The 27,320-nt window shown below is 34.4% G+C and overlaps 1 protein-coding gene across 1 annotated transcript in view; it reads left to right on the forward strand.

Moving 5' to 3' along the window:
* Window positions 1-27,236, forward strand: part of LOC138332232 (telomerase-binding protein EST1A-like) — a 34,014-nt gene extending 6,778 nt beyond the window's left edge. The window contains exons 4-19 of the mRNA XM_069280234.1: window positions 147-311; window positions 2,181-2,364; window positions 7,056-7,279; window positions 8,050-8,128; window positions 8,614-8,724; window positions 9,121-9,297; window positions 9,573-9,634; window positions 10,136-10,281; window positions 11,097-11,361; window positions 11,731-11,828; window positions 12,218-12,321; window positions 13,148-13,330; window positions 13,864-14,152; window positions 19,030-19,244; window positions 19,639-19,720; window positions 19,956-27,236. Coding sequence (XP_069136335.1) covers window positions 147-311; window positions 2,181-2,364; window positions 7,056-7,279; window positions 8,050-8,128; window positions 8,614-8,724; window positions 9,121-9,297; window positions 9,573-9,634; window positions 10,136-10,281; window positions 11,097-11,361; window positions 11,731-11,828; window positions 12,218-12,321; window positions 13,148-13,330; window positions 13,864-14,152; window positions 19,030-19,244; window positions 19,639-19,720; window positions 19,956-20,086 — 2,515 coding nt within the window. The 3' untranslated portion in view covers window positions 20,087-27,236. The remainder of the gene's footprint in view (window positions 1-146; window positions 312-2,180; window positions 2,365-7,055; window positions 7,280-8,049; window positions 8,129-8,613; window positions 8,725-9,120; window positions 9,298-9,572; window positions 9,635-10,135; window positions 10,282-11,096; window positions 11,362-11,730; window positions 11,829-12,217; window positions 12,322-13,147; window positions 13,331-13,863; window positions 14,153-19,029; window positions 19,245-19,638; window positions 19,721-19,955) is intronic.
* The last annotated feature ends 84 nt before the right edge of the window (window positions 27,237-27,320 follow it).

Consider the following 27,320-nt stretch of genomic DNA (forward strand, 5'->3'; position numbering starts at 1 on the left):
ATGTATGATGTATAATATGTGTATCGTGATGACTATCATCATGCTAATTGGAGTTGAATTTATGACGTGATGAAGAATGAATACCAAGGTTTGCGCTATTTATTCCCGTAAATAAACGTATAAAAATGATATTGTCTGTACCTTAGCGGAGACTTTGACCAGGATTTAGTGATGTCGGGACGATCTAGGAGTCAGTGTCGTGTCATGGCTGAGCGGATGATACAAGAGTCGCTCTCTTTGGATAGCCAGCTAAGTGAATTAGTGGCAAGACGGTTGTCAAGCAAGGACTTCACAACACTGACCCAAATCAGGTAATTATAGACAGAAAGAGGTCACTCTTGTCACTCACTATTACAATTGTAGCTGACCAATAGGAATTAAATAAAAGTAACAATTCAGTCTAAGAGAACATTAAAATGTGTACATATATCGGAAACAAACCAGTTCTAACGGAAATTAGATCAGTCTTTTTTCTGTGATATGCCAGAAAAGCCCATGGTTGTGAAATGCGTGTGAAATGTTCAAACTTGCTCGCTGTCCGCCATTACATATTGTGGGTCGAACTTCTTGTATGCCGAACCCTGTCCCTTGCTCGTAAAGTAATGCAAACTTTGGCTAGAACTGCTCAAATCGCTCTGACAGTAGTGTGTTTACCTTATTAGGTGAATTGTCTTGCCTAAAAATCATTTTATTACCTTCTCAGTGGTTATGTAGTTCATTTGTTTAACGTGCGTGACTTTGGCTCGGGTATGGGTACAGAGTTAATATTGTACCTGCTTAATCGTATTGATCAACGATTTTGATATTTCAACGATATTAATTAAAATACTTAACAATGTTGTGGAATTTGTCAATGTTTTACGTTATATATGTTTCATAAGAAATGTAGAACAATACATTTATGCTATAGTTTGCTTATTGGTTATGTAAAAGAATTTGCCTGAGTGAATTGTCTCTTTAAATAAAATTAACTATTTGTTAGATTATTGACAATTAATATTAAAGTTACTAAATCATTGGATTTACATAGATTTCTTAGGGATTTTGACTTCCTAAAAACGTTCTTATACCTGAAATTAGAAAGTTTTCAAAATTACAACATCTTATTTTAAATATTGGCAATGTGTATCAACGTTAAAATATCGCCAAACACAACAAGAAACTGTATCTGTCGGCATTGGCTGTTTATCACGGAAAGAACCAAGTGCAGCTTTGAGTTCAAAATCTGGATCGCTGAAATCTCATCCGGCTAATGGATATAGATGTAATAACACCTCTATAAGAGGCCACTTATATTTTATCGGTTATATTGGCCTGATTCAGTGAAACAGCTGATACATACATTGACAAGTAAATCAGCATACGTTCTATGAAGCTTTAGAGTATGTGATGAAAATATGACAAGAAGTGAAAGGTATTATCACCCGTTAATTATGTATATATTATACAGGTGTACATGTACTTTATTAAAGATGCTCCACCGCTGACAAATGGTATTTTTTCACTATCAAAAACAGAAGCAGACGATTTAGTATTTTTCTTCAGTTACAAAAGTTACTTACTTTACACTATTACCACCTTTGAAAAGTTTGAGCTTCTAATTTTACTTCAAGTTAAAAGTATGAAAAATAATTAATTGCATCCCGCAAAAAATTCCATGACACTATAATATATATAGAATGAAGTAATGACTGCGCATGCACCAAAGGCAAAATACATTATTTTATGTTATTTTTTGTTTTAATTAGTCATATATATACACGATTAAACACCAATTATTGTTCAAATGATGAATAAAATTTATGCTCTGTCGGCGGTGGAGCATCTTTAACGATTTAGTCCCTTTAAACTGACAGATATGAATCAAATAAAAACAACTATTTGTTAGATTATTGACAATTAATAATTATAACTTATAGTTAGTGGGGGTAGCAGGGGAGGGGGTTAATTTTTCCTGTCAATGAAAGATTGTAATTTAATTTATGTACATAAAAAATTAAATTGCGATAACTATTGAAAGTATTTCCACATTCACATTCACAAATGATAGATACTACTGTGGGGGGTAGGGGAAATATGGATCAATGCATTCACTGATGTAATGTAGTACGGTGTAGGTGTTGTATACATATTTATTTATCCTGTTGTATATGTTAGTTTTCTGTGATTTCTGTATTTAGACAAGACCTGCAGTCTAAGTGTGAACAGGTCATCCTACTTGACCTTGACGTTGCTAACAAACACAACGCTGAGCAGCTCCTGTGGAAATCAGTGTACTACCAAGTCATAGAGGTGCTCAGGAAAAACCTGTCTGAGGAGAAGGACGAGGAGACTAAGGCCCAGCTCACACAAATACTGAATCAGGTAAATATATAACAGGGCCCAGTTCACACAGATACTAAATCAGGTAAAAATATAACAGGGCTCAGCTCACACAGATACTAAATCAGGTAAATATATAACAGGGCCCAGCTCACACAAATACTGAATCAGGTAAATATATAACAGGGCTCAGCTCACACAGATACTAAATCAGGTAAATATATAACAGGGCCCAGCTCACACAAATACTGAATCAGGTAAATATATAACAGGCCAGCTCACACAAATTCTACACCAGGTAAATATATAACAGGGCCCAGTTCACACAGATACTAAATCAGGTAAATATATAACAGGGCTCAGCTCAACAGATACTAAACAGGTAAATACTAAATCAGGATACTAATATCAGGTAAATATATAACAGGGCCCAGCTCAAACAGATACTAAATCAGGTAAATATATATAACAGGGCCCAGCTCACACAGATACTAAATCAGGTAAATATATAACAGGGCCCAGCTCACACAGATACTAATCAGGTAAATATATAACAGGGCAGCAGTCTACACAATACTAAACCAGGTAAATATATAACAGGGCCCAGCTCACACAGATACTAAATCAGGTAAATATATAACAGGGCTCAGCTCACACAGATACTAAATCAGGTAAATATATATAACAGGGCCCAGCTCACACAGATACTAAATCAGGTAAATATATAACAGGGCCCAGCTCACACAGATACTAAATCAGGTAAATATATAACAGGGCCCAGCTCACACAGATACTAAATCAGGTAAATATATAACAGGGCCCAGCTCACACAGATACTAAATCAGGTAAATATATAACAGGGCCCAGCTCACACAGATACTAAATCAGGTAAATATATAACAGGCCCAGCTCACACAGATACTAAATCAGGTAAATATATAACAGGGCTCAGCTCACACAGATACTAAATCAGGTAAATATATAACAGGGCCCAGCTCACACAGATACTAAATCAGGTAAATATATAACAGGGCCCAGCTCACACAGATACTAAATCAGGTAAATATATAACAGGGCCCAGCTCACACAGATACTAAATCAGGTAAATATATAACAGGGCCAGCTCACACAGATACTAAATCAGGTAAATATATAACAGGGCCCAGCTCACACAGATACTAAATCAGGTAAATATATAACAGGCCAGCTCACACAGATCAACGTAATATAACACAGTCACAGATACTAATCAGGTAATATAACAGGGCCAGCTCACACAGATACTAAATCAGGTAAATATATAACAGGGCTCAGCTCACACAGATACTAAATCAGGTAAATATATAACAGGGCTCAGCTCACACAGATACTAAATCAGGTAAATATATAACAGGGCCCAGCTCACACAGATACTAAATCAGGTAAATATATAACAGGCCAGCTCACACAAAAACTAAATCAGGTAAATATATAACAGGGCCCAGCTCACACAGATACTAAACCAAGTAAATATATAACAGGCCAGCGCATACAGATACTACACCAGGTAAATATATAACAGGGCCCAGCTCACACAAATACTAAATCAGGTAAATATATAACAGGGCCCAGCTCACACAGATACTAAACCAAGTAAATATATAACAGGCCAGCGCACACAAATACTAAATCAAGTAAATATATAACAGTGCACAGCTCACACAGATACTAAATCAGGTAAACATATAACAGGGCCCAGCTCACACAGATACTAAATCAGGTAAATATATAACAGGCCAGCGCACACAGATACTACACCAAGTAAATATATAACAGGGCCCAGCTCACACAAATACTAAATCAGGTAAATATATAACAGGGCCCAGCTCACACAGATACTAAACCAGGTAAATATATAACAGGGCACAGCTCACACAGATACTAAATCAGGTAAATATATAACAGGCCAGCTCACACAGATACTAAATCAGGTAAATATATAACAGGGTCCAGCTCACACAGATACTAAACCAGGTAAATATATAACAGGGCGCAGCTCACACAGATACTAAATCAGGTAAATATATAACTGGGCTCAGCTCACACAGATACTACACCAGGTAAATATATAACTGGGCTCAGCTCACACAGATACTACACCAGGTAAATATATAACAGGCAAGCTCACACAGATACTAAATCAGGTAAATATATAACAGGCCAGCTCACACAGATACTAAATCAGGTAAATATATAACAGGCCAGCTCACACAGATACTAAATCAGGTAAATATATAACAGGGCCCAGCTCACACAAATACTAAATCAGGTAAATATATAACAGTGCACAGCTCACACAAATACTAAATCAGGTAAATATATAACAGTGCACAGCTCACACAAATACTAAATCAGGTAAATATATAACAGGGCCCAGCTCACACAGATACTAAATCAGGTAAATATATAACAGGGCCCAGCTCACACAGATACTAAACCAGGTAAATATATAACAGGGCCCAGCTCACACAGATACTACACCAGGTAAATATATAACAGGGCCCAGCTCACACAGATACTAAATCAGGTAAATATATAACAGGGCCCAGCTCACACAGATACTAAATCAGGTAAATATATAACAGGCCAGCTCACACAGATACTAAATCAGGTAAATATATAACAGGGCCCAGCTCACACAAATACTAAATCAGGTAAATATATAACAGGGCCCAGCTCACACAGATACTAAACCAAGTAAATATATAACAGGCCAGCGCACACAGATACTACACCAGGTAAATATATAACAGGGCTCAGCTCACACAGATACTAAACCAGGTAAATATATAACAGGGCTCAGCTCACACAGATACTAAATCAGGTAAATATATAACAGGCAAGCTCACACAGATACTAAATCAGGTAAATATATAACAGGCCAGCTCACACAGATACTAAATCAGGTAAATATATAACAGGCCAGCTCACACAGATACTAAATCAGGTAAATATATAACAGGGCCCAGCTCACACAAATACTAAATCAGGTAAATATATAACAGGGCCCAGCTCACACAGATACTAAACCAAGTAAATATATAACAGGCCAGCGCACACAAATACTAAATCAAGTAAATATATAACAGTGCACAGCTCACACAGATACTAAATCAGGTAAACATATAACAGGGCCCAGCTCACACAGATACTAAATCAGGTAAATATATAACAGGCCAGCGCACACAGATACTACACCAAGTAAATATATAACAGGGCCCAGCTCACACAAATACTAAATCAGGTAAATATATAACAGGGCCCAGCTCACACAGATACTAAACCAGGTAAATATATAACAGGGCACAGCTCACACAGATACTAAATCAGGTAAATATATAACAGGGCCCAGCTCACACAGATACTAAATCAGGTAAATATATAACAGGGCTCAGCTCACACAGATACTAAACCAGGTAAATATATAACAGGGCGCAGCTCACACAGATACTAAATCAGGTAAATATATAACAGGGCTCAGCTCACACAGATACTAAATCAGGTAAATATATAACAGGCCAGCTCACACAGATACTAAATCAGGTAAATATATAACAGGGCCCAGCTCACACAGATACTAAATCAGGTAAATATATAACAGGGCCCAGCTCACACAAATACTAAATCAGGTAAATATATAACAGTGCACAGCTCACACAAATACTAAATCAGGTAAATATATAACAGTGCACAGCTCACACAAATACTAAATCAGGTAAATATATAACAGGCCCAGCTCACACAGATACTAAATCCGGTAAATATATAACAGGGCCCAGCTCACACAGATACTACACCAGGTAAATATATAACAGGGCCCAGCTCACACAGATACTACACCAGGTAAATATAAACAGGGCTCAGCTCACACAGATACTAAATCAGGTAAATATATAACAGGGCCCAGCTCACACAGATACTACACCAGGTAAATATATAACAGGGCTCAGCTCACACAGATACTAAACCAGGTAAATATATAACAGGGCGCAGCTCACACAGATACTACACCAGGTAAATATATAACAGGGCTCAGCTCACACAGATACTAAGTCAGGTAAATATATAACAGGGCCCAGCTCACACAGATACTAAGTCAGGTAAATATATAACAGTGCACAGCTCACAAAGATACTAAACCAGGTAAATATATAACAGGTCAGCTCACACAAATACTCAATCAGGTAAATATATAACAGGGCTCAGCTCACACAAATACTAAATCCGGTAAATATATAACAGGGCTCAGCTCACACAGATACTAAACCAGGTAAATATATAACAGGCCAGCTCACACAAATACTGAATCAGGTAATATATAACAGGGCTCAGCTCACACAGATACTAAACCCGGTAAATATATAACAGGGCTCAGCTCACACAGATACTAAACCAAGTAAATATATAACAGGGCCCAGCTCACAAAGATACTAAACCAGGTAAATATATAACAGGGCCAAGCTCACACAGATACTAAACCAGGTAAATATATAACAGGGCTCAGCTCACACAGATACTAAATCAGGTAAATATATAACAGGGCCCAGCTCACACAGATACTACACCAGGTAAATATATAACAGGGCTCAGCTCACACACAGATACTACACCAGGTAAATATATAACAGGGCCCAGCTTGCATTTTGACTATAGCAGTATGCTGGATTTATACCAACTTTCTTTTCTGTTAACAGGGAACAGAATTTTATGAACGTCTTCTACAGAAACTTCAGCAGACATTTAACTTCCAATTGGAGGCATTTTTGGACTCCAGTGTCTTACCACCAGACAACATATCTCGAACTGTCAAACTCGCATTGTTAAGTACTCAGAGGACCCTGATCTGCCTTGGGGACATCGCTCGCTACCGAGAGCAGAGCAACGACACGGGGAAGGTCAACTATGGCAGGGCGAGAAAGTAAGACTTACCAATCTACCCCTCCTTCAACAAAAGTGTCTAATAGCAATGAAGTATTGAATAATTATAACTACCCCGGTGTTTTATAACAAAAACTGTGAATATATTTGTCATTATATATACTGGTCCACTTCACTTTTACAGAAACTTTCTTGACTTGATAAAAGTGAAAACTTACTAATAACTATTATTTTGATCATGGTTTTGGAATGCCTCGTTGAAAGCAGCTGTTAGTATTGTTAAGTGCAATACACATGATATTATATATGAAAAAGAATGTCCGTCCGTTTTTGTCTAGGAATTCATAACCACAAAAGATATTGAGAATAATGCTTATAATTTAATTAAGATAACTCACTCCGGTTCTAAACAGGTACAAATTTCCAAGGTTTTGCTTACTTTTACAATAAAACAAATTTGAGTTGTGGCGCAATGATATATTATCCAATTATTTAGTTTGGCCAATGACTGTGCCGCTTTTAAAATTCCCTGCAAAAGCTTTTTGTATATATGACATCATAATACTTGATGTACAATTTTTTTGGTCTATGGAAAAATAACCTCAAAGATCTAACCAATAGAAATTTCGAGTGTAACATATGCAATAATTTAATTAGATATACATATACAATTAAGGGTATTCCTTTTTCACATTTTCATACTGTTTATTTTGGAATGTTCATTTCATACTTGAATATGCCAAAGAAGCAATATAAGAAATATTAATTGAATTAATAGTACATTTACTATGTACACTCTGTCTGTTACAGTTGGTACTCCAAGGCTCAACAGATCGCCCCTAAAAATGGCCGTCCATACAACCAGCTGGCTATACTGGCTCTCTACACTGTAAGGCTTACTTAATTCATTAAAATACTTCCCCTTAATATCAAGTTTCCATGCCTAACTGGCTGTTCTCAGTGACTGAATTTAGTGATTTTGAGTCACATGATTTTACGTTATCTGTGCTCAAAGTATTTTTGCTGTAATTATTTTTCGTGGCTTCTGATTACAGGTATGCCCAAAATATGCATCTTTACAGTGTTTCAACCTTTTTGATGCATAAATGTTTAAGTGGTTTCTCAAGAACCAAGAAGTTTTAATATATAATTAACCAATACTTAAGCTGATCTGATATCAATTAGGAAGCAGTGTTGTTTCTCCTACACCATTGGAATTTGAATCTTCCAGTTGATTGTTGATGCAAGTGTGTCGAAAGTCCAAAGATATCTTCAGAAACAGATTAAACAAGCTTAAGCCATACTTAAATATTCACGTTAAAGTGAGCAATTAGATGTATCGTTCTGTATATTTGATATTTTCTGTTCTGATAGAGGAGAAAGCTGGATGCTGTGTACTATTATATGAGGAGTTTGGCAGCTAGTAATCCATTCTTAACAGCTCGGGAAAGTCTTATATCACTGTTTGATGAGGCGAGGAAGAAGGTAGGTTTTATAACCAATATATCATGTCTTAAATCTCATGCCTCTTGTCACATTCTGTAAATATTTATGCTTATTTGAACACATATATTCCAATTTTAGTGTGTGACCAAATTAAAAAATTAAATATTTAGAGATTCACATCTCTTTCAAAACATAATCATTGGAGGTTTAAGACAGAAATGTTATTTAGTATGACAAGATATATACACCATTAGAATAAAATTTGCTTAGACTATCTGTCAGCTGTTGATTTATGATTTTCACATTTTCCAACTACAACATTTCTGTGACGAAATGCACTTAAAAAACTTTTAATTCTTACATTTGTGAAATATAGAGTCCTGACTAAACATGTGTAGAGAAATCAGTGTCTGATATGAAATGTTTCTTTGTCAGGCCCAGAACTCTGAGAAAAAACGTGAACAAGAGAAAGAAAAGACGAGGCAGCTGAGACAACAAAAGCGTCAACAAGGGGAGAGAATCGAGGTGTGGGTGTCGTCGGACGGTACCAGTACTGAGAACAACGATGACGAGGGCACAGACCAGGACTTGTCTAAACTGGACGCTGTAGAGGTAAGAGTTGGTCTTAGATCTTCTAGCAAAACTGAATGCAGTAGAGGTAATTGTCATTCTCTGGTATAGGTAGTGTGGAAATTACTTAATAGAGGTAAAGAGGCAGTGTATTGTCTTGAAATTATTTTAGTTTTTTTTGTATTAATATTCTCTGAATAAATTGACTGAACATTTCTTTTCTCTGTAAAAAAAAATTGTTAATACATGTGTAGTAGACTTAATATTATGTGATGTATATGTGAATTTGTACTACATGAATTTATATCTTTTTCCAGCTGAATAAAAGATTTGTTCTAAGTTTTCTCAATGTACATGGAAAGCTTTTCACAAAAGTTGGGTAAGACAATTTCATTTTATCAAAATCTTTTTGAAAGAAAAAAAGTCAAACCTTTCCTGAGATATAAAGTAATAGCATGGTTGAATGTCTTTTAATTAACAGCCAGTGTCAGTTAGGGAGTTGCCTGGTTTATAAGAGGTAGAAGACAGAGAAAAACCTGTGGGCAGTATCTGGTAATATGTCGGGACATCTTAACCACCGCTACCTTCCGGATTCAATGATAACACAAAATTGTTCATGATTTGGTTGCGAAATGTTTTTTTCTTTATAAACATTCACCTTCAGTGTAAAAAAGAAACACTATAGTCTATATGTTTGTCTTCTTGGTTTCAGCAAAAATTATAAAATTTCGGCTTGTTCAGAACTGTAATATGTAATATAAAATTTGTTTCCAATAATCTTCTTTAATCAGACTGGCTTAGATATTCAAGAAAGTCACATATCAAAAAAATGATTTATGTGATATAAATCAGTTTTGAATTCAATGAAATTCCATTCTAGGAGAGAAACATTTCCTGAATGCTGCGCCCAGATGCTGAAGGAATTTGATGCATTGCTCAGACGAGGGGCAATAGGTCCGACACGACTGCTTCAGCTCATGGCTATCAACATGTTTGCCATTGACAACACAGCCTTGAAGACACCAGGTACGGATTGTTTTAATAAGTCGGACCTCGTTAATCATTCCCCTTGTCTTAGTAATTGTAAACTACACTTTCCTGTGAACTTTGTAATAAAAAAAAAATATATGGCCAATTTGATACCTTAAATCTAGATGTAACAAGCTTACATGATTCTTAGTACCACTCGCATGTAATGTATCACCCATGTTGGCCCCATTTCATACTTTTATGTATGATGGTAGGGACATTCTAGTGTTTAAAATTATGTACAATTATACTATGTTTCCATAGTATGCCCTCTGACCTGTAGATACTTTATATTTTATATTTCCATAGTATCGCCCTCTAACCTGTGAAAACTTGATGATATTTTATATTTCCATAGTATCGCCCTCTAACCTGTGAATACTTGATGATATTTTATATTTCCATAGTATCGCCCTCTGACCTATAAATACTTTATAATGTTTATGTTTCCATAGTATCGCCCTCTGACCTGTGAATAGTGAATACTTTTATTATATTTTATGTTTCCATAGTATCGCCCTCTGACCTGTAAATACTTTATGATTTTTTATGTTTCCATAGTATCGCCCTCTGACCTGTAAATACTATATGATATTTTATATTTCCATAGTATCGCCCTCTGACCTGTGAATACTTGATGATATTTTATATTTCCATAGTATCGCCCTCTGACCTATAAATACTTTATAATGTTTATGTTTCCATAGTATTGCCCTCTGACCTGTGAATAGTGAATACTTTATAATATTTTATGTTTCTATAGTATCGCCCTCTGACCTGTAAATACTTTATAATATTTTATGTTTCCATAGTATCGCCCTCTGACCCAGGCTCTGGCCTGTTGAGATCAGAGCTCCAGGAGCAGGCTGTACAGCTTGGTTTGGATATGTTTGGTATCCTAGTCCGTCGGTGTTCTGAGCAGCTGAAGGAACACCTGGTGTCTAATGATTACCCTGCCCACATGTTTAGTCGTGAACTAGAGGAACAGGTGCCTGGGATCAAGGTGTGGACCGATTGGATGTACTGTAACCCAACGTTATGGAATCCACCCCCAAATATACACGAGTTCACCCTCGGGTAAGTGCATGCATGTCAATCTTTTGGGGATGCTAAGATGTCTTTTATCTATAAAATTTCCCTAAGCCATTCACATGCAGACTTTCCTTGCCAAAAGTGCTTGGATTTAAATACTTTTAAGTTCTGAAGATCAAAGATTAAGATTATTGTTATTTATATTAGACAGCATTTTTTAAGCAATGGAATTGGGTTGAATTACAATTATAATAATTGTATTAAAAATCTATTGATTCTGAAGGATTTAGCTCAAAAGTTCAGCTATTATTTCTATGATATAAAATTTTGCCTGTATTAAATGCCATGTTAGATGATTTGATAGATTAAAGTACATGTATATTAATTTTACGTTTGATATACTTGGTGTTGTAGTCCTGATGTAGATGTGTGGCAGTCTTGTGCTGACCTGTGTAATATATTACGGAATGTGGACACATCGCACGTCAAACTCTACAGGGAGAAGAAAGAAGGTAGGCATCATAGATTGACATTAATTACTGTCTAATGGGCTGAATAAATCTTGCTTTAGAATCGTGTCACAAAAAGGAATTATAATGTACCTAATGTTAATGAGAAGTGTGATTGCTGACACACTTACTGTAAACCAACTTATATCTATGACAAATGAGTTGTGCGTTTCATGCTTAACCTTTCACAGTGATTTGTTTTCCGGATTTTGAGTTATATGGTTCTACAACTTTACCTGTGCTCAGAACTTTTTCGACGCAGTTAATATTTTGTGATTTCCTATAGCTTGCATATAATGCATATCTGATCACATGTGAAAATAAGCTAGTTAACAGTAATGGTAATAATGCTTTAATGACTATATTGTAATTCTTGCATTATTTTGATCCAGGTTGTGATCCTGTTATCCTACATGAAGATAACATGCTGGCCGGATTTGTACCGCTACTTAGTCTTCCAATCAAATTCCACTACGTTCACAGTACCGTTACCAAGGTAAGGGTCAGACTGTCGACCAAGTCCTGTCTGAACAATTGATATACTCTCTCTACGGCTGCCAGGATGGATCACTTGTAAGAAAGTCAGACTAAAACAATATGAAAGCATGATGCATATTTGAAAATTTTGTTCAGAACCTAAAGCTATGGCAGAAAGCTTTTCTCAGATAAACAAGTTTAATAGTGACTGGTATAATTGTGTTTTGGTTCCATATTGTTTGACTAGGTCCTTTACTGTCTGGGTGTGGCTGATTATGTATACCTTTATGTTGATTGATGATGTAGCCACCAGCTACTACAAGCCAATGCCAGCTTCATATGACTTTCTTTTCATTAAATATAGTGTTGGACTGATTCTCGATTTAGTTAATGATTGACTGATTATGATTTTCCCAAAGACTATCAATTTTGAAAATTAGTAATCGATTATTAAAATGGGAGATAACTTTATTTTTTACTGTTCTGAACCTTAATTATGTTTATATTTGTGCAAAAGTCCATTTCATAATTCCTTACACATATTAGATACACAATCATTTCAATTTAAAAATATTAATTCATTATACTGTTGGTTCATCTGATATCTTTCTAAAATTCTTCAGAGAAACTCAAAGGTTCAATATATTATTATTAGAGAGTTTTCTTTAAATGGTATCCGATTATAAAATCAATAATTAGTAGGTTGTCTAAAACCAATCATCAATTGTGATTTTACAACCAATTCCTTACACAAATTAAATATTGTTAAAATGATAACTGGCTAATTATAGTCTTTTAAATGCACAAGAAACTGAGTTGGTAAAATGAGATTTGCAATGTTTCAGGAGATAGCCCAGGACTGCTGTAGGATTGAGAAGCTCCAGGACTTTGGTGACTACTTGTGTGGTATCCCCACGCCTATGTTGTCATTTGATGTGGAGAAAAAACAATACTACTCTGTAGCACCACCTACTGGCTTCTCTGATGATGAGAAAGAGGACGTGAAATCTGAGGGTCATCTCTCAGGAGTAAGTTTGTAATTCTAGAAAAGTTTCATTTTAAATGTACTTGATTGTATAGAAAGCTTTAGCTTTGGATTAACAATTAACAAGATTTCACATATAGTTAATAAAAAAAGACAGGATCAATGTTTTATTCCAATGCTAATATTTGTTTTACTAAAAGATATTTCTAAATTGAATAACAAATGAAGCTTGTCTTGATGTTATTAAAGATTTAGTTTAATTTGCTCTTAACTGTTGTTATATGGTTGTTTACTAAATCATTGTTTCATGAATTGTATCTATTGAATTATTTTGTGTCCTTATAACACTATTAGGGGGATACTGCGTTTAAATCTAATCCTTCATCATTCCTATCTCCACATACTGCTCCATATTGAAGATTTCTTTTATGATTTTTCAAAGTCATATTTGGTGAAATGATAGAGAGAATATTAGGGCCACCACATGCACATCTCTGGTTTGTTCTGTAATAAGAATTCCTTTGGTTTTATTGTAAAATTACATTTTAAACGTCGTACATATTTCACCTGTTTAAGGAGGAAGATGTAATCGTGGAAAGTGAGTCAGAGGAGATAACAGGAGAGGACGACGAACACGTGAGACACTTACGTGAGAAAAAGGAGGAACTGAAACGCATCAAAGAGGAACAGAAGAAGCAGAAGGAGACCTTTCAGAAGATCATAGATAAGAACAGACACCACCTGATAGAGTTAGAGATCCATCCAATCTTCCTGGTACCCGACACCAACTGTTTTATAGACCATCTGAGTAGTATACAGAAACTCATACAACATCAGAAATATACAGTGACCATCCCACTTATAGGTAAGATGGACCAATAGTAGTCATACAACACCAGAAACATAGTCACTATCTCACTTATAGGTAAGATGGACCAATATTAGTCATACATCACCAGAAATATAGTCACTATCTCACTTATAGGTAAGATGGACCAATATTAGTCATACATCACCAGAAATATAGTCACCATCTCACTTATAGGTAAGATGGACCAATATTAGTCATACAACACCAGAAATATACTGTCACCATCTCACTTATAGGTAAGATGGACCAATATTAGTCATACATCACCAGAAATATACTGTCACCATCTCACTTATAGGTAAGATGGACCAATATTAGTCATACAACACCAGAAATATACTGTCACCATCTCACTTATAGGTAAGATGGACCAATATTAGTCATACATCACCAGAAATATACTGTCACCATCTCACTTATAGGTAAGATGGACCAATATTAGTCATACAACACCAGAAATATAGTCACTATCTCACTTATAGGTAAGATGGACCAATAGTAGTCATACAACACCAGAAATATACTGTCACCATCTCACTTATAGGTAAGATGGACCAATATTAGTCATACATCACCAGAAATATACTGTCACCATCTCACTTATAGGTAAGATGGACCAATATTAGTCATACATCACCAGAAATATACTGTCACCATCTCACTTATAGGTAAGATGGACCAATATTAGTCATACATCACCAGAAAATATACTGTCACCATCTCACTTATAGGTAAGATGGACCAATAGTAGTCATACATCACCAGAAATATACTGTCACTATCTCACTTATAGGTAAGATGGACCAATAGTAGTCATACATCACCAGAAATATACTGTCACCATCTCACTTATAGGTAAGATGGACCAATATTAGTCATACATCACCAGAAATATACTGTCACTATCTCACTTATAGGTAAGATGGACCAATAGTAGTCATACATCACCAGAAATATACTGTCACCATCTCACTTATAGGTAAGATGGACCAATATTAGTCATACATCACCAGAAATATACTGTCACCATCTCACTTATAGGTAAGATGGACCAATATTAGTCATACAACACCAGAAATATACTGTCACCATCTCACTTATAGGTAAGATGGACCAATATTAGTCATACATCACCAGAAATATACTGTCACCATCTCACTTATAGGTAAGATGGACCAATATTAGTCATACATCACCAGAAATATACTGTCACCATCTCACTTATAGGTAAGATGGACCAATATTAGTCATACAACACCAGAAATATACTGTCACCATCTCACTTATAGGTAAGATGGACCAATATTAGTCATACAACACCAGAAATATACAGTGACCATCCCACTTATAGGTAAGATGGACCAATATTAGTCATACATCACCAGAAATATACTGTCACCATCTCACTTATAGGTAAGATGGACCAATATTAGTCATACAACACCAGAAATATACTGTCACTATCTCACTTATAGGTAAGATGGACCAATATTAGTCATACAACACCAGAAATATACTGTCACCATCTCACTTATAGGTAAGATGGACCAATATTAGTCATACATCACCAGAAATATACTGTCACCATCTCACTTATAGGTAAGATGGACCAATATTAGTCATACATCACCAGAAATATACTGTCACCATCTCACTTATAGGTAAGATGGACCAATATTAGTCATACATCACCAGAAATATACTGTCACCATCTCACTTATAGGTAAGATGGACCAATATTAGTCATACAACACCAGAAATATACTGTCACCATCTCACTTATAGGTAAGATGGACCAATATTAGTCATACAACACCAGAAATATACTGTCACCATCTCACTTATAGGTAAGATGGACCAATATTAGTCATACAACACCAGAAATATACTGTCACCATCTCACTTATAGGTAAGATGGACCAATATTAGTCATACAACACCAGAAATATACTGTCACCATCTCACTTATAGGTAAGATGGACCAATATTAGTCATACAACACCAGAAATATACTGTCACCATCTCACTTATAGGTAAGATGGACCAATATTAGTCATACAACACCAGAAATATACTGTCACCATCTCACTTATAGGTAAGATGGACCAATATTAGTCATACATCACCAGAAATATACTGTCACCATCTCACTTATAGGTAAGATGGACCAATATTAGTCATACATCACCAGAAATATACTGTCACCATCTCACTTATAGGTAAGATGGACCAATATTAGTCATACATCACCAGAAATATACAGTCACCATCTCACTTATAGGTAAGATGGACCAATATTAGTCATACAACACCAGAAATATACTGTCACCATCTCACTTATAGGTAAGATGGACCAATATTAGTCATACATCACCAGAAATATACAGTCACCATCTCACTTATAGGTAAGATGGACCAATATTAGTCATACATCACCAGAAATATACTGTCACCATCTCACTTATAGGTAAGATGGACCAATATTAGTCATACATCACCAGAAATATACTGTCACCATCTCACTTATAGGTAAGATGGACCAATATTAGTCATACAACACCAGAAATATACTGTCACCATCTCACTTATAGGTAAGATGGACCAATATTAGTCATACAACACCAGAAATATACTGTCACTATCTCACTTATAGGTAAGATGGACCAATATTAGTCATACATCACCAGAAATATACTGTCACCATCTCACTTATAGGTAAGATGGACCAATATTAGTCATACATCACCAGAAATATACTGTCACCATCTCACTTATAGGTAAGATGGACCAATATTAGTCATACATCACCAGAAATATACTGTCACATCTCACTTATAGGTAAGATGGACCAATAGTAGTCATACAACACCAGAAATATACTGTCACTATCTCACTTATAGGTAAGATGGACCAATAGTAGTCATACATCACCAGAAATATACTGTCACCATCTCACTTATAGGTAATTATGGACCAATATTAGTCATACATCACCAGAAATATACTGTCACCATCTCACTTATAGGTAAGATGGACCAATATTAGTCATACATCACCAGAAATATACTGTCACCATCTCACTTATAGGTAAGATGGACCAATATTAGTCATACATCACCAGAAATATACTGTCACCATCTCACTTATAGGTAAGATGGACCAATATTAGTCATACATCACCAGAAATATACTGTCACCATCTCACTTATAGGTAAGATGGACCAATATTAGTCATAACAATCACCAGAAATATACTGTCACCATCTCACTTATAGGTAAAGATGGACCAATATTAGTATCATACAACACAGAAATATACTGTCACCATCTCACTTATAGGTAAGATGGACCAATATTAGTCATACATCACCAGAAATATACTGTCACCATCTCACTTATAGGTAAGATGGACCAATATTAGTCATACAACACCAGAAATATACTGTCACCATCTCACTTATAGGTAAGATGGACCAATATTAGTCATACATCACCAGAAATATAGTCACTATCTCACTTATAGGTAAGATGGACATATTAGTCATACTCACCAGAAATATACGTCACACTCACTTATAGGTAAGATGGACCAATATTAGTCATACATCACCAGAAATATACTGTCACCATCTCACTTATAGGTAAGATGGACCAATATTAGTCATACATCACCAGAAATATACTGTCACTATCTCACTTATAGGTAAGATGGACCAATATTAGTCATACAACACCAGAAATATACTGTCACCATCTCACTTATAGGTAAGATGGACCAATATTAGTCATACATCACCAGAAATATACTGTCACCATCTCACTTATAGGTAAGATGGACCAATATTAGTCATACATCACCAGAAATATACAGTCACCATCTCACTTATAGGTAAGATGGACCAATATTAGTCATACATCACCAGAAATATACTGTCACCATCTCCACTTATAGGTAAGATGGACCAATATTAGTCATACATCACCAGAAATATACTGTCACCATCTCACTTATAGGTAAGATGGACCAATATTAGTCATACATCACCAGAAATATACTGTCACCATCTCACTTATAGGTAAGATGGACCAATATTAGTCATACATCACCAGAAATATACTGTCACCATCTCACTTATAGGTAAGATGGACCAATATTAGTCATACATCACCAGAAATATACTGTCACCATCTCACTTATAGGTAAGATGGACCAATATTAGTCATACATCACCAGAAATATACTGTCACCATCTCACTTATAGGTAAGATGGACCAATATTAGTCATACATCACCAGAAATATACTGTCACTATCTCACTTATAGGTAAGATGGACCAATAGTAGTCATACAACACCAGAAATATACTGTCACCATCTCACTTATAGGTAAGATGGACCAATATTAGTCATACAACACCAGAAATATACAGTCACCATCTCACTTATAGGTAAGATGGACCAATATTAGTCATACAACACCAGAAATATACTGTCACCATCTCACTTATAGGTAAGATGGATGAAAAGTCATTTGATCAGTGAAAAAATAAAGTTTGACAGTATATCTGGTGTGAAGTTGCATGGCACTTAGTTAGAATGTATGCTACATAAATCAAATTTGAAATGAGTCTGATTTATTTTAAGAAATGATAGCCATATTGTTAATATTACCAGTATATTGCACAATAGTTATGGAAGCTGAAAATTTCAATCAGAAAGAGATATATGATCTATTGAACACATTGTTTCCCTGCATCGATATACCAAATGATTTCCTTGTTGAATTGATATATATCAAATTGGAGGAAAATAAGCAGTGGTTATACTTTTGTTATAGGATGTTAACTATTGTATGCCTGTTATATTCATAGTGATAAACGAGTTGGACGGTTTAGCTAAGGGCAGTAGGATGGGACAGTACGACAGCCAGGAACATGCTAATAAGGTGAAGAAAAGTGCGGAGGAAACCATCAAGTATCTGGAGGCAGAGTTCCAGAAGAAAAACAACAGCCTCCGAGCTCAAACCTCAAAGGGAAACATCATGGAAACCATCTCATTCAGAAGCGAAGAGACAGAAACAGATGCTGTAAGGAAATTCTTGTGTTTAATTTATTATTTATTTACCCCTGATATTGTTAGATGTTAGACTAACAGGGCACGGTTTTATGAATATATTTTAACCTAGAATTTCTATAGGAAGGCATAACACATTTTAAGGAAAAATTTCAAGTTAATGAGCTTTTGTTAAAATCTGTAATGCTTTCTTATGGAGACTTGAAACTTAAAGGATTCCTTAAAGTTAAGGAATATTCGTGAAACTAGGTCCAGACTTTGTAATTTTGAAAGGATGTTATAGTTACATGACACTGTGTTCATGCTGTATCATTGTTATTTCAACCATTTGGATGCCAATCTGTCGTTTAAGTCCAATTGATGTTTTATGTTTTGTCAGTCGTTGTCAATGATTATTGTTGTTACAGGGAAACAATGATGACCTGATATTATCCTGCTGTCTCCACTACTGTAAGGACAAGGCGCGAGACTTCATGACCAAAGATAAAGGTACTACTTTCTCTAACATCCAATAACAACACACTGATACATTTACATCTTTCTACAGTCAGTTACAACACATTGTTATTCTACACATCATCATATCTTCAACTTGATAGTTAGTTGATTTTAAATTTCCTTATATTCCTTTTGGTTTGGTAAGCATGTATATTATCTTTCGCGGTACTAGGTAGAGCCTAACATATTCACGAACTAAGTAAGCTACTCATTGTTTTTTCAACAGATGCACCGATCCGTCTCTACAGAGATGTTGTACTGCTAACAGATGATCGCAATCTACGTCTGAAGGCTCACACTTACAACGTACCTGTCAAAGATGTCCCTTCATTCATACAATGGAGCAAGGTCACTTGATGTTAAAGGTCACCTATGTGATGTCAGAGGTCATAGAGGTCAAGGTCATCAAACATGGCCTGCTAGCTCCCTCCCTCAGGCTGTGATGATGTGTGATGATAAAATGGAGAAGTCAGTCAGGCTTGACAGGAGGTAGAATTAAGCATGACCGAATCACTTTCCCCAAGTAGGCTGAGACCAGCTGCTGTGGTGTTGTTTCGCCTATGAATGGGGATGAAAAAAAAATGCTATGTGTGTACTTACCCTCAACAGTGAAAACGGTGTGTTTGTTACTTAAACATAGTCAACATTCATTCAAATAAAATGTCAGTGTACCTTAGAATAAGGAGAGTATCATACAGCAAGAAAATTTTTCCAGTCTGATTCGACCGAAGTAACGTCAACGTTTCCCGGCTTATCGACTGACGTTCTATGTCTTTCTCTGCCGTAATTTGGCATCTGAGAACACGCTGTGACATAACGATGTCGTATAAAAGAGGCTTTATCCTCGGTTCAACTTTGGAATGTTGGGAAACAAAAGTGTGGTAATTATGATAAATCCCTGTCAGCATTATAGCAGGGTCGATCTGGTGACAATAGTTTAGTGTGACATTCTGCATCAGATTGTGTGATATATATATATATATAACCAAAGTGTTTTTACTATTACATTGGACTGATATGGACAGTGAGGTTTACTATTTAAATGTTCATGTGACTTCTATAGATTATCTTTTATGAAATGTGACCATGTCTGAGTGGTAAAACAAGGAAAAATTATACAATACATATATAATGATGGTATTTTTTGAAAAGGAAAACCAAAGTTATTTTGTGGATATCATCGGGGATGTGTTTATGAAGTATTTATGAAACAGGATGCGTTTGTGTCAGTTTTAAATTTCATGAATCGTTTTTGATATTGAAGGAAATGCAAGTTATTGAATTCGAGTGGAAAAAAGAGACACAAACACAGAAAAATATGCAACTTCTGAACATCTGAAATATTAAGTGTTATTCCAAAGAAGGATTTCAAAGTGCTAAAAGACTTATAAGTAACGGAGCTGTATTGTGATTATGGAGCTCACAGAATAAGATGAGTAAATGGAGATAAAAAACTCCATTTAATATGTAAGAGAAGTTCAGCTACAAACTTTGAAAAAAAATTGCTGTAGAAGATTTTAGATATGTGTCTTCCAGCCAGCAATTTAGAAAGTGAAAAGATATAAAAGGGAAAATGTACAACTTGTCATAATATTGTCATAATGTGTGGCAGCAAGTCATATTTTGACATGCATTTGAACATGTTTGTTGAGTGTGAAATTTCGTTGAAATTTCATTTTTGATAAATTGATTTAATCCCTAATTTCTTGGGCACTATCCTGTTTAGCTAGGATTGCCTGTATGAGAGGTTTCTCTCCAGAGAAAAGGTTGTAACAAAACCCCTGATCCTTCCACTAAAGAGTAGCTCAGAGATGTTACACTGATAATTACAGCAGTACGGTACTGTAAAATTACAGCATTACAAGTTGTTTTTATGTTACTGTAACGCCCAGAGTATGTATTACCGAATCCAACTTAATTTTGTGCCAATTTAATTTTGCATTTATTTTGCGAAAAAGCAAAATTTTATCACACATGAAAATCAGTTGGTTTATAGTAACCGTAATAGCGCAAAGTATGTAAAGTATTCAACACCAAGTTAAGCCTTGTTCACTCTGGAGTTGGCAGGCTAAAATTAAAACTCTGCCCTGGAGTTAACATAGAGTACATGTAAAGAGTAGAACTAGAGTTTGGTTAGGGCCAACTAAATACATGTGTATCAAACAGGGTCTTTGAGTACAATGATCGAGTTAAGAGTTAGCTAGTTTTTAATGTTTGTACAGTGTATCTAGTATTCTCTATATTTTATCATATTTTATATCATAAATAGAATTCACAATTTGTAGTTTTGATCAATTATAGAAAAAAATGATGTAGTTTCTTCTTAGTATTTCTATATATAAAATTATGTGCATTTTGACAGTGTACACAATTTAAATACTTTGAAGAATATGTTGAAACATATATTTAGCAACATATCACTCGCTTGTTAGCAAAATTAGATTAATCTATTAAAACTTTTATTAAAACAAAAAGTTTAGATTAATTTTAAATGAACAAAAGTTTGTAAAAAGAAAAAGATGAATTTTTTGTTTAAACCAAAATGTGTTTTTCTAAATTAAAAACAAAATTACAATGCACAATTAACTAATATATTAAATATGAATATTGAAAATTTTTGTCCAATAACTAACTGGCTATTATAAGGAAAGTTTTCAGGGTTGTTGGCATCTCATATTCTTTCATTAAGAATGTTGTGTTTTATCATTGCTAATTATTGTAGTGAATCTCATTCCTGCCTTCCTCTGTCCCTTTTGTGATTTTTATATAATTATATTTATATTATCAAGTTGTAACTATTGTTGTGTTAATATATGTACAAATGTACAGGATCATACCATATAGACCCTCATGTATATATTTTATGTAAAATCTTTAAGAGCCCGATATTTAATAGTCTTCTCTCAAATAAGTCCGAATTTAGTAACGCAGCTGCACAGGATTGTTCAGATTGGACTATATGCAGTTTTTATAGATATACAATGTATAAAAATTCTAATGCAGTGCAGTACCCTGTACCAATTAAATAGTAAGTGCTTTTTAACTTGGGATAGACGAAAGAAAGTTTGACTCAATAACTGTTTTACGTTATTAAATTTTATGCTTTTCAATTATTTAAAGTTTTTAAAACTTAATTTTTGACTTGATTTTATATGCCATATGTAATCACAGAGACCTGGCACAAATTTCTAATCAACAGTATTTATAATAAACTCTGTATATACATGAACTGTTGGTTAGAAATGTGTGCCATGTCTTTGTGTTTCTATAATAAGAATGTATGAGAGTGAGCAGCAGTCATTATATTGTTGAAATTTGACATGGGGATATAGATTTCTAGTAATAGAAGATTTCAGAAAAGATGGCGTGACGTCACAGAAAGTTTACATCTGGGTCCTCAAAGGTACAAACACAGTATGGCGACTAATAAAAACAATAACAGATACGTACATCCCTGCTACACAATCGATACTTTGACAAAAGTATACACATTCATACTTGCAAATTCCGATTTTAAAATTGTTTCTTATTGTTTCAGACGTTACAGACATTTATATTTTTGCATTTACAATTGTTTATTGCTAAATATATTTGTGTAAATTTAGTGTTCAAGCCAGCTTGCCAAGCGGTGTCGGGCTGTCACAGTACCCGTTTTTTTTCTTCACAGGTAGAAATCCATGTTGTGAAAAAGTTATGAATAGATCATTGATTTTATTGAGTAACTTTCTGTTATGCATGAAAAAGCTGTTCACAACACTATTAAATATAACGAAATGTATAAACCATCTTGCCAGACCACGGCCGCTCATGCATGGTTTCGCTGGTAGATCACCTCATACCACATCTTATAGTTGGGAATTTAATAATATGAATACGTAATTACAAACACATATCTCAATAAGTACTTGTAAAAGATATATATTTCGTTCTTTTCCATGTATATTTTGCTTTAAAGGAATGCTATAAACCACTGTGTTACACTTATACAATGTGTGCAGATCTACGCAATGTACATGTTTACATAACGTAAGGCTGCCGATATCTCGAAAAAAAAAATGGTGAAATCGTTCAGTTTTAATGCTGTAGAGTTCATTTTTTTAATTTCATGTGCTTTTATTCCATGAGTTTCTAAGTGAAGTCTCAAATTGAAGTAATATTACTTTAAAATAATTTGAATACATGTTAGATAGACTACATTTAGATTTTTATGAATACAAATCGTAATACTGTAAATGCCGACCAGGACACATTGTGCACGGCTTCAAAAAAGTTTTGTTTAAAAATATGATAAAAAGTAACTATAAACTGACTCATTTGTATGCCATAAACTAAAATCCAAAATTTGAAGAAAAAAATTACCAAGAATACGTAATTATGTGACTCTGAAAAAGGATGAAATTCAAGATCTCGGCAGTACTGTACGTAATGGCTGCCGTGCGCTTGGGGTGATCTACAAAAGCAAACTTTAATTTGGTGATAATCACACATCTTAAGGTGTTTTACAAAGTAAGACTAAGAAAACAGTAATCGCTTATTAAAATTTCAGTACGATATTTGCATAACTTGGAATTTAATTTGTAATTTCAAGCTGATATTTGCAATATTCTGTCAAAATAATGCATAATAAAAAAATACATAATGGCGACCATGTTTTTTCTCGTGGCGGTCGAAAATGGAGTATAAACATCGTAAAATATATGAATACCATATGTTTTTATCTATATATTATTGTTACATATTTTTATTTACACCTTTTGAAATTAAGATAAAGAAACAATTGTCGGATTGCCGTTCTATTTATTACAATAAAATGTAAACAAACATTGAAGCGGCTGTGTTCCCACCATGTTAATGTGTACAGATATACGGAGTTGTACCTTTGAGCGCCTGGATGTACCTTTGTGTGACGTCATCGCCATCTTTTCTGAAATCTCCTATAAGAAGAAAGGGGGTAAATTTAACGCAGTAGGTAGAGAGAAGGGAAAATATTCCCCCAAGCCAAAATTAGTAAGTCAACATGTGGGGGAGTGCCTTCATGGTCCTATCTTCCTATTGGATATAGCCTGTTTGTGGTGATTGAAGTGCTGGTGTACCATAGTTATAGTTAATGATACATATGATCTGTTATATCAATGGTATTCTTATACTCTATATAATGTGGTTGCTAATATATATTCTGCTGTTGTTTTAATTTCACTAAATTGAGAGATATTCCACAAAGTTTAATCCCTCACAGAATTTTTTTCAAAGGTCATGGATATACATACTGTAGTACACTTTGCCACTTAATGACACTTTCAAAGGCTACAATTTGAATTGCGAAGATAAACCGTTGCAAATCAATTCTAAAAAGTAAATTGTGAAATTTTACACCTGCTAAGTATAACAACTATACACATATACGTGAGTGAATAAGAAACACTGTTTCCCTATAAATATATATATATATAACTACTTAACCCTTCTACTTATATTACCACCAGCCTGCTGTCTGCTTATTGATGGTCATTAGTTAGACTGGCCACCAGACCCTAAGTTGCTGATAAAAAAACTTTCTCAGCACAGTTCTTTACTAGATTATCTCCCCCTAGTTTAAAACTTAGGAACTACAATCAGGTTTGTAATAGAGACAAAAATATTCAAGCCAAATTTTATTGATTTTTTTAATATTCAAGAAACTTGTAGCCAGTCTAGTCAGAAGGTAACCGTTTTATAATTTGCCCGTTGGTTGATTTCTGTGTCCTGTGAACAGTACTTGCTTTTCTTAGATTATGCATATCCTTTGGTCATTTTCAGACATGTTTAAAATGAAGGAGCCTTGCTATATGATATTGTTTTCTTTAATGGAGTAACTGCATGGTGCAATGACATCAGAATAATGCATACTTTTGAGAAAAAAATACGAAACAAGGAAATTATAAAACAAAAACAAAACATATTTGTAGTCAAAATAAGGGAGATAACTGGGGACATATTTATTTTTCAAATCAAATAAATGTAATCTACTTTATATTATATGTTTGTGTTTTTCGAAAGTTCTTTTAGAAGAGTTACAAATAAAGTTGCCGGATTTATATTCTAGAAGTAGAATAGGGCAAATCAAGTTACACTCTGAGTATATAGATATGTACATGTACATTAGACAGGTGGTCGTTATGCACAGTGTCATTATATAGTAAAAATGCACGGGGAGTCTAAAAACTGGTTATTACAGGCAGTCGTTATAGACAGGCAGTCGTTATAGACAGGCGGTCATTATAGACAGGCGGTAATTATAGACAGGCAGTCGTTAAAGCAGGTTTGACTGTATTCACAAAGTAATCTCACCCAATCTAGAGTTCCATAACCTCTTTTCCAAGATTTATTAAATTATAAAACAATTTTTAAGACTTTTAAAAAAAATAATTTTATTAGAAGTAGAAATATGAATTGAATTGAATTTGTTGATTAATATTAAAGATTCTGCCATATATGGGCAGATCTCTGATCAATTGTGCAGAAGCAAGATAAAAGTTATTTCACTTGCAAAAATGGGTTGTAATTTTGAAACTGAAATCTTGAGGTTAGAGTCCTGCAAGTCCTCTGTATACTGAGGCATTTGTAACTTTTTAACAGAATGTTGTAGATATTTCAGTTAGCCTTTCAAAGATTTAGATTTATTTAGATTTAGTTATTTTTATTAACAGAGCTTTGGATTTTGAAAGTACATAAAAACCCATATAGTCAAAATATGAACATGCTTTCTGAAAATCTTGATGCTCCACCCGCTGACAAATGGTATTTTGTCTCTTAATTATCAAAAAAAGGAAAAGACCATTAATTTTTTTCAGCTACAAAACTATGTAGTTACTTACTTTACACCATTGCTAGTATTTAGCTTATAATTTTTCTTCAAGATAAAAATAATTAATTATATCCTGAAAAAATTCTGTGGTGCTATGTCCTATAAGGAATGATAATTGGGGTGCATGCACCGGAAGCAAAATAAACTAGATTTTATATTATTTTTTGTGTTAATTAAATTATTGTTCAAATGATGAGTATCTTTTATGCTCTGTCAGTGATGGAGCATCTTAAGAAAGATTATAAAGGTGTTGTGCCAATATATATTTGACTAATAGTATTTTCCTGGCCTTTTAAAATGTTGATTTATACATGTAATAAATGTAGTAAACTACTAAAAAAACTCTTCAAATTGAAATCTACATGTCAAAATTGAAGTAGTAAAGAGATTTAAGTCCAATGGACCTTTTCCTTACTCTGACAATAGATAATTAACATCTTGCAGACTGTGGTTACAAAGATTATTAAGTGATACAGAAGAGTTTTGCGACTTGATACTGTTATGGCTATAGAGCAGCTCCATTGTATATATAATCATTTACTGGAAGTTTTTCCTAATTTTATTTTAATGTGTGTTGGCATTGCTGTAAATTACAAAAACTATTTGATTCTTATTCTGAACACAGAGTTTCTAATAAAATCATTACAAATACATTGAAATACATGTTTGTGTGTGTGTATTCATTTAAAAGAGTGAAAAAGTCTCAATGAACACATGTTCTTTTGTTTTGTATTGTATAACAGGGGT

The sequence above is a fragment of the Argopecten irradians genome, chromosome 9 (assembly GCF_041381155.1).
Source record: "Argopecten irradians isolate NY chromosome 9, Ai_NY, whole genome shotgun sequence".
Taxonomy (NCBI): domain Eukaryota; kingdom Metazoa; phylum Mollusca; class Bivalvia; order Pectinida; family Pectinidae; genus Argopecten; species Argopecten irradians.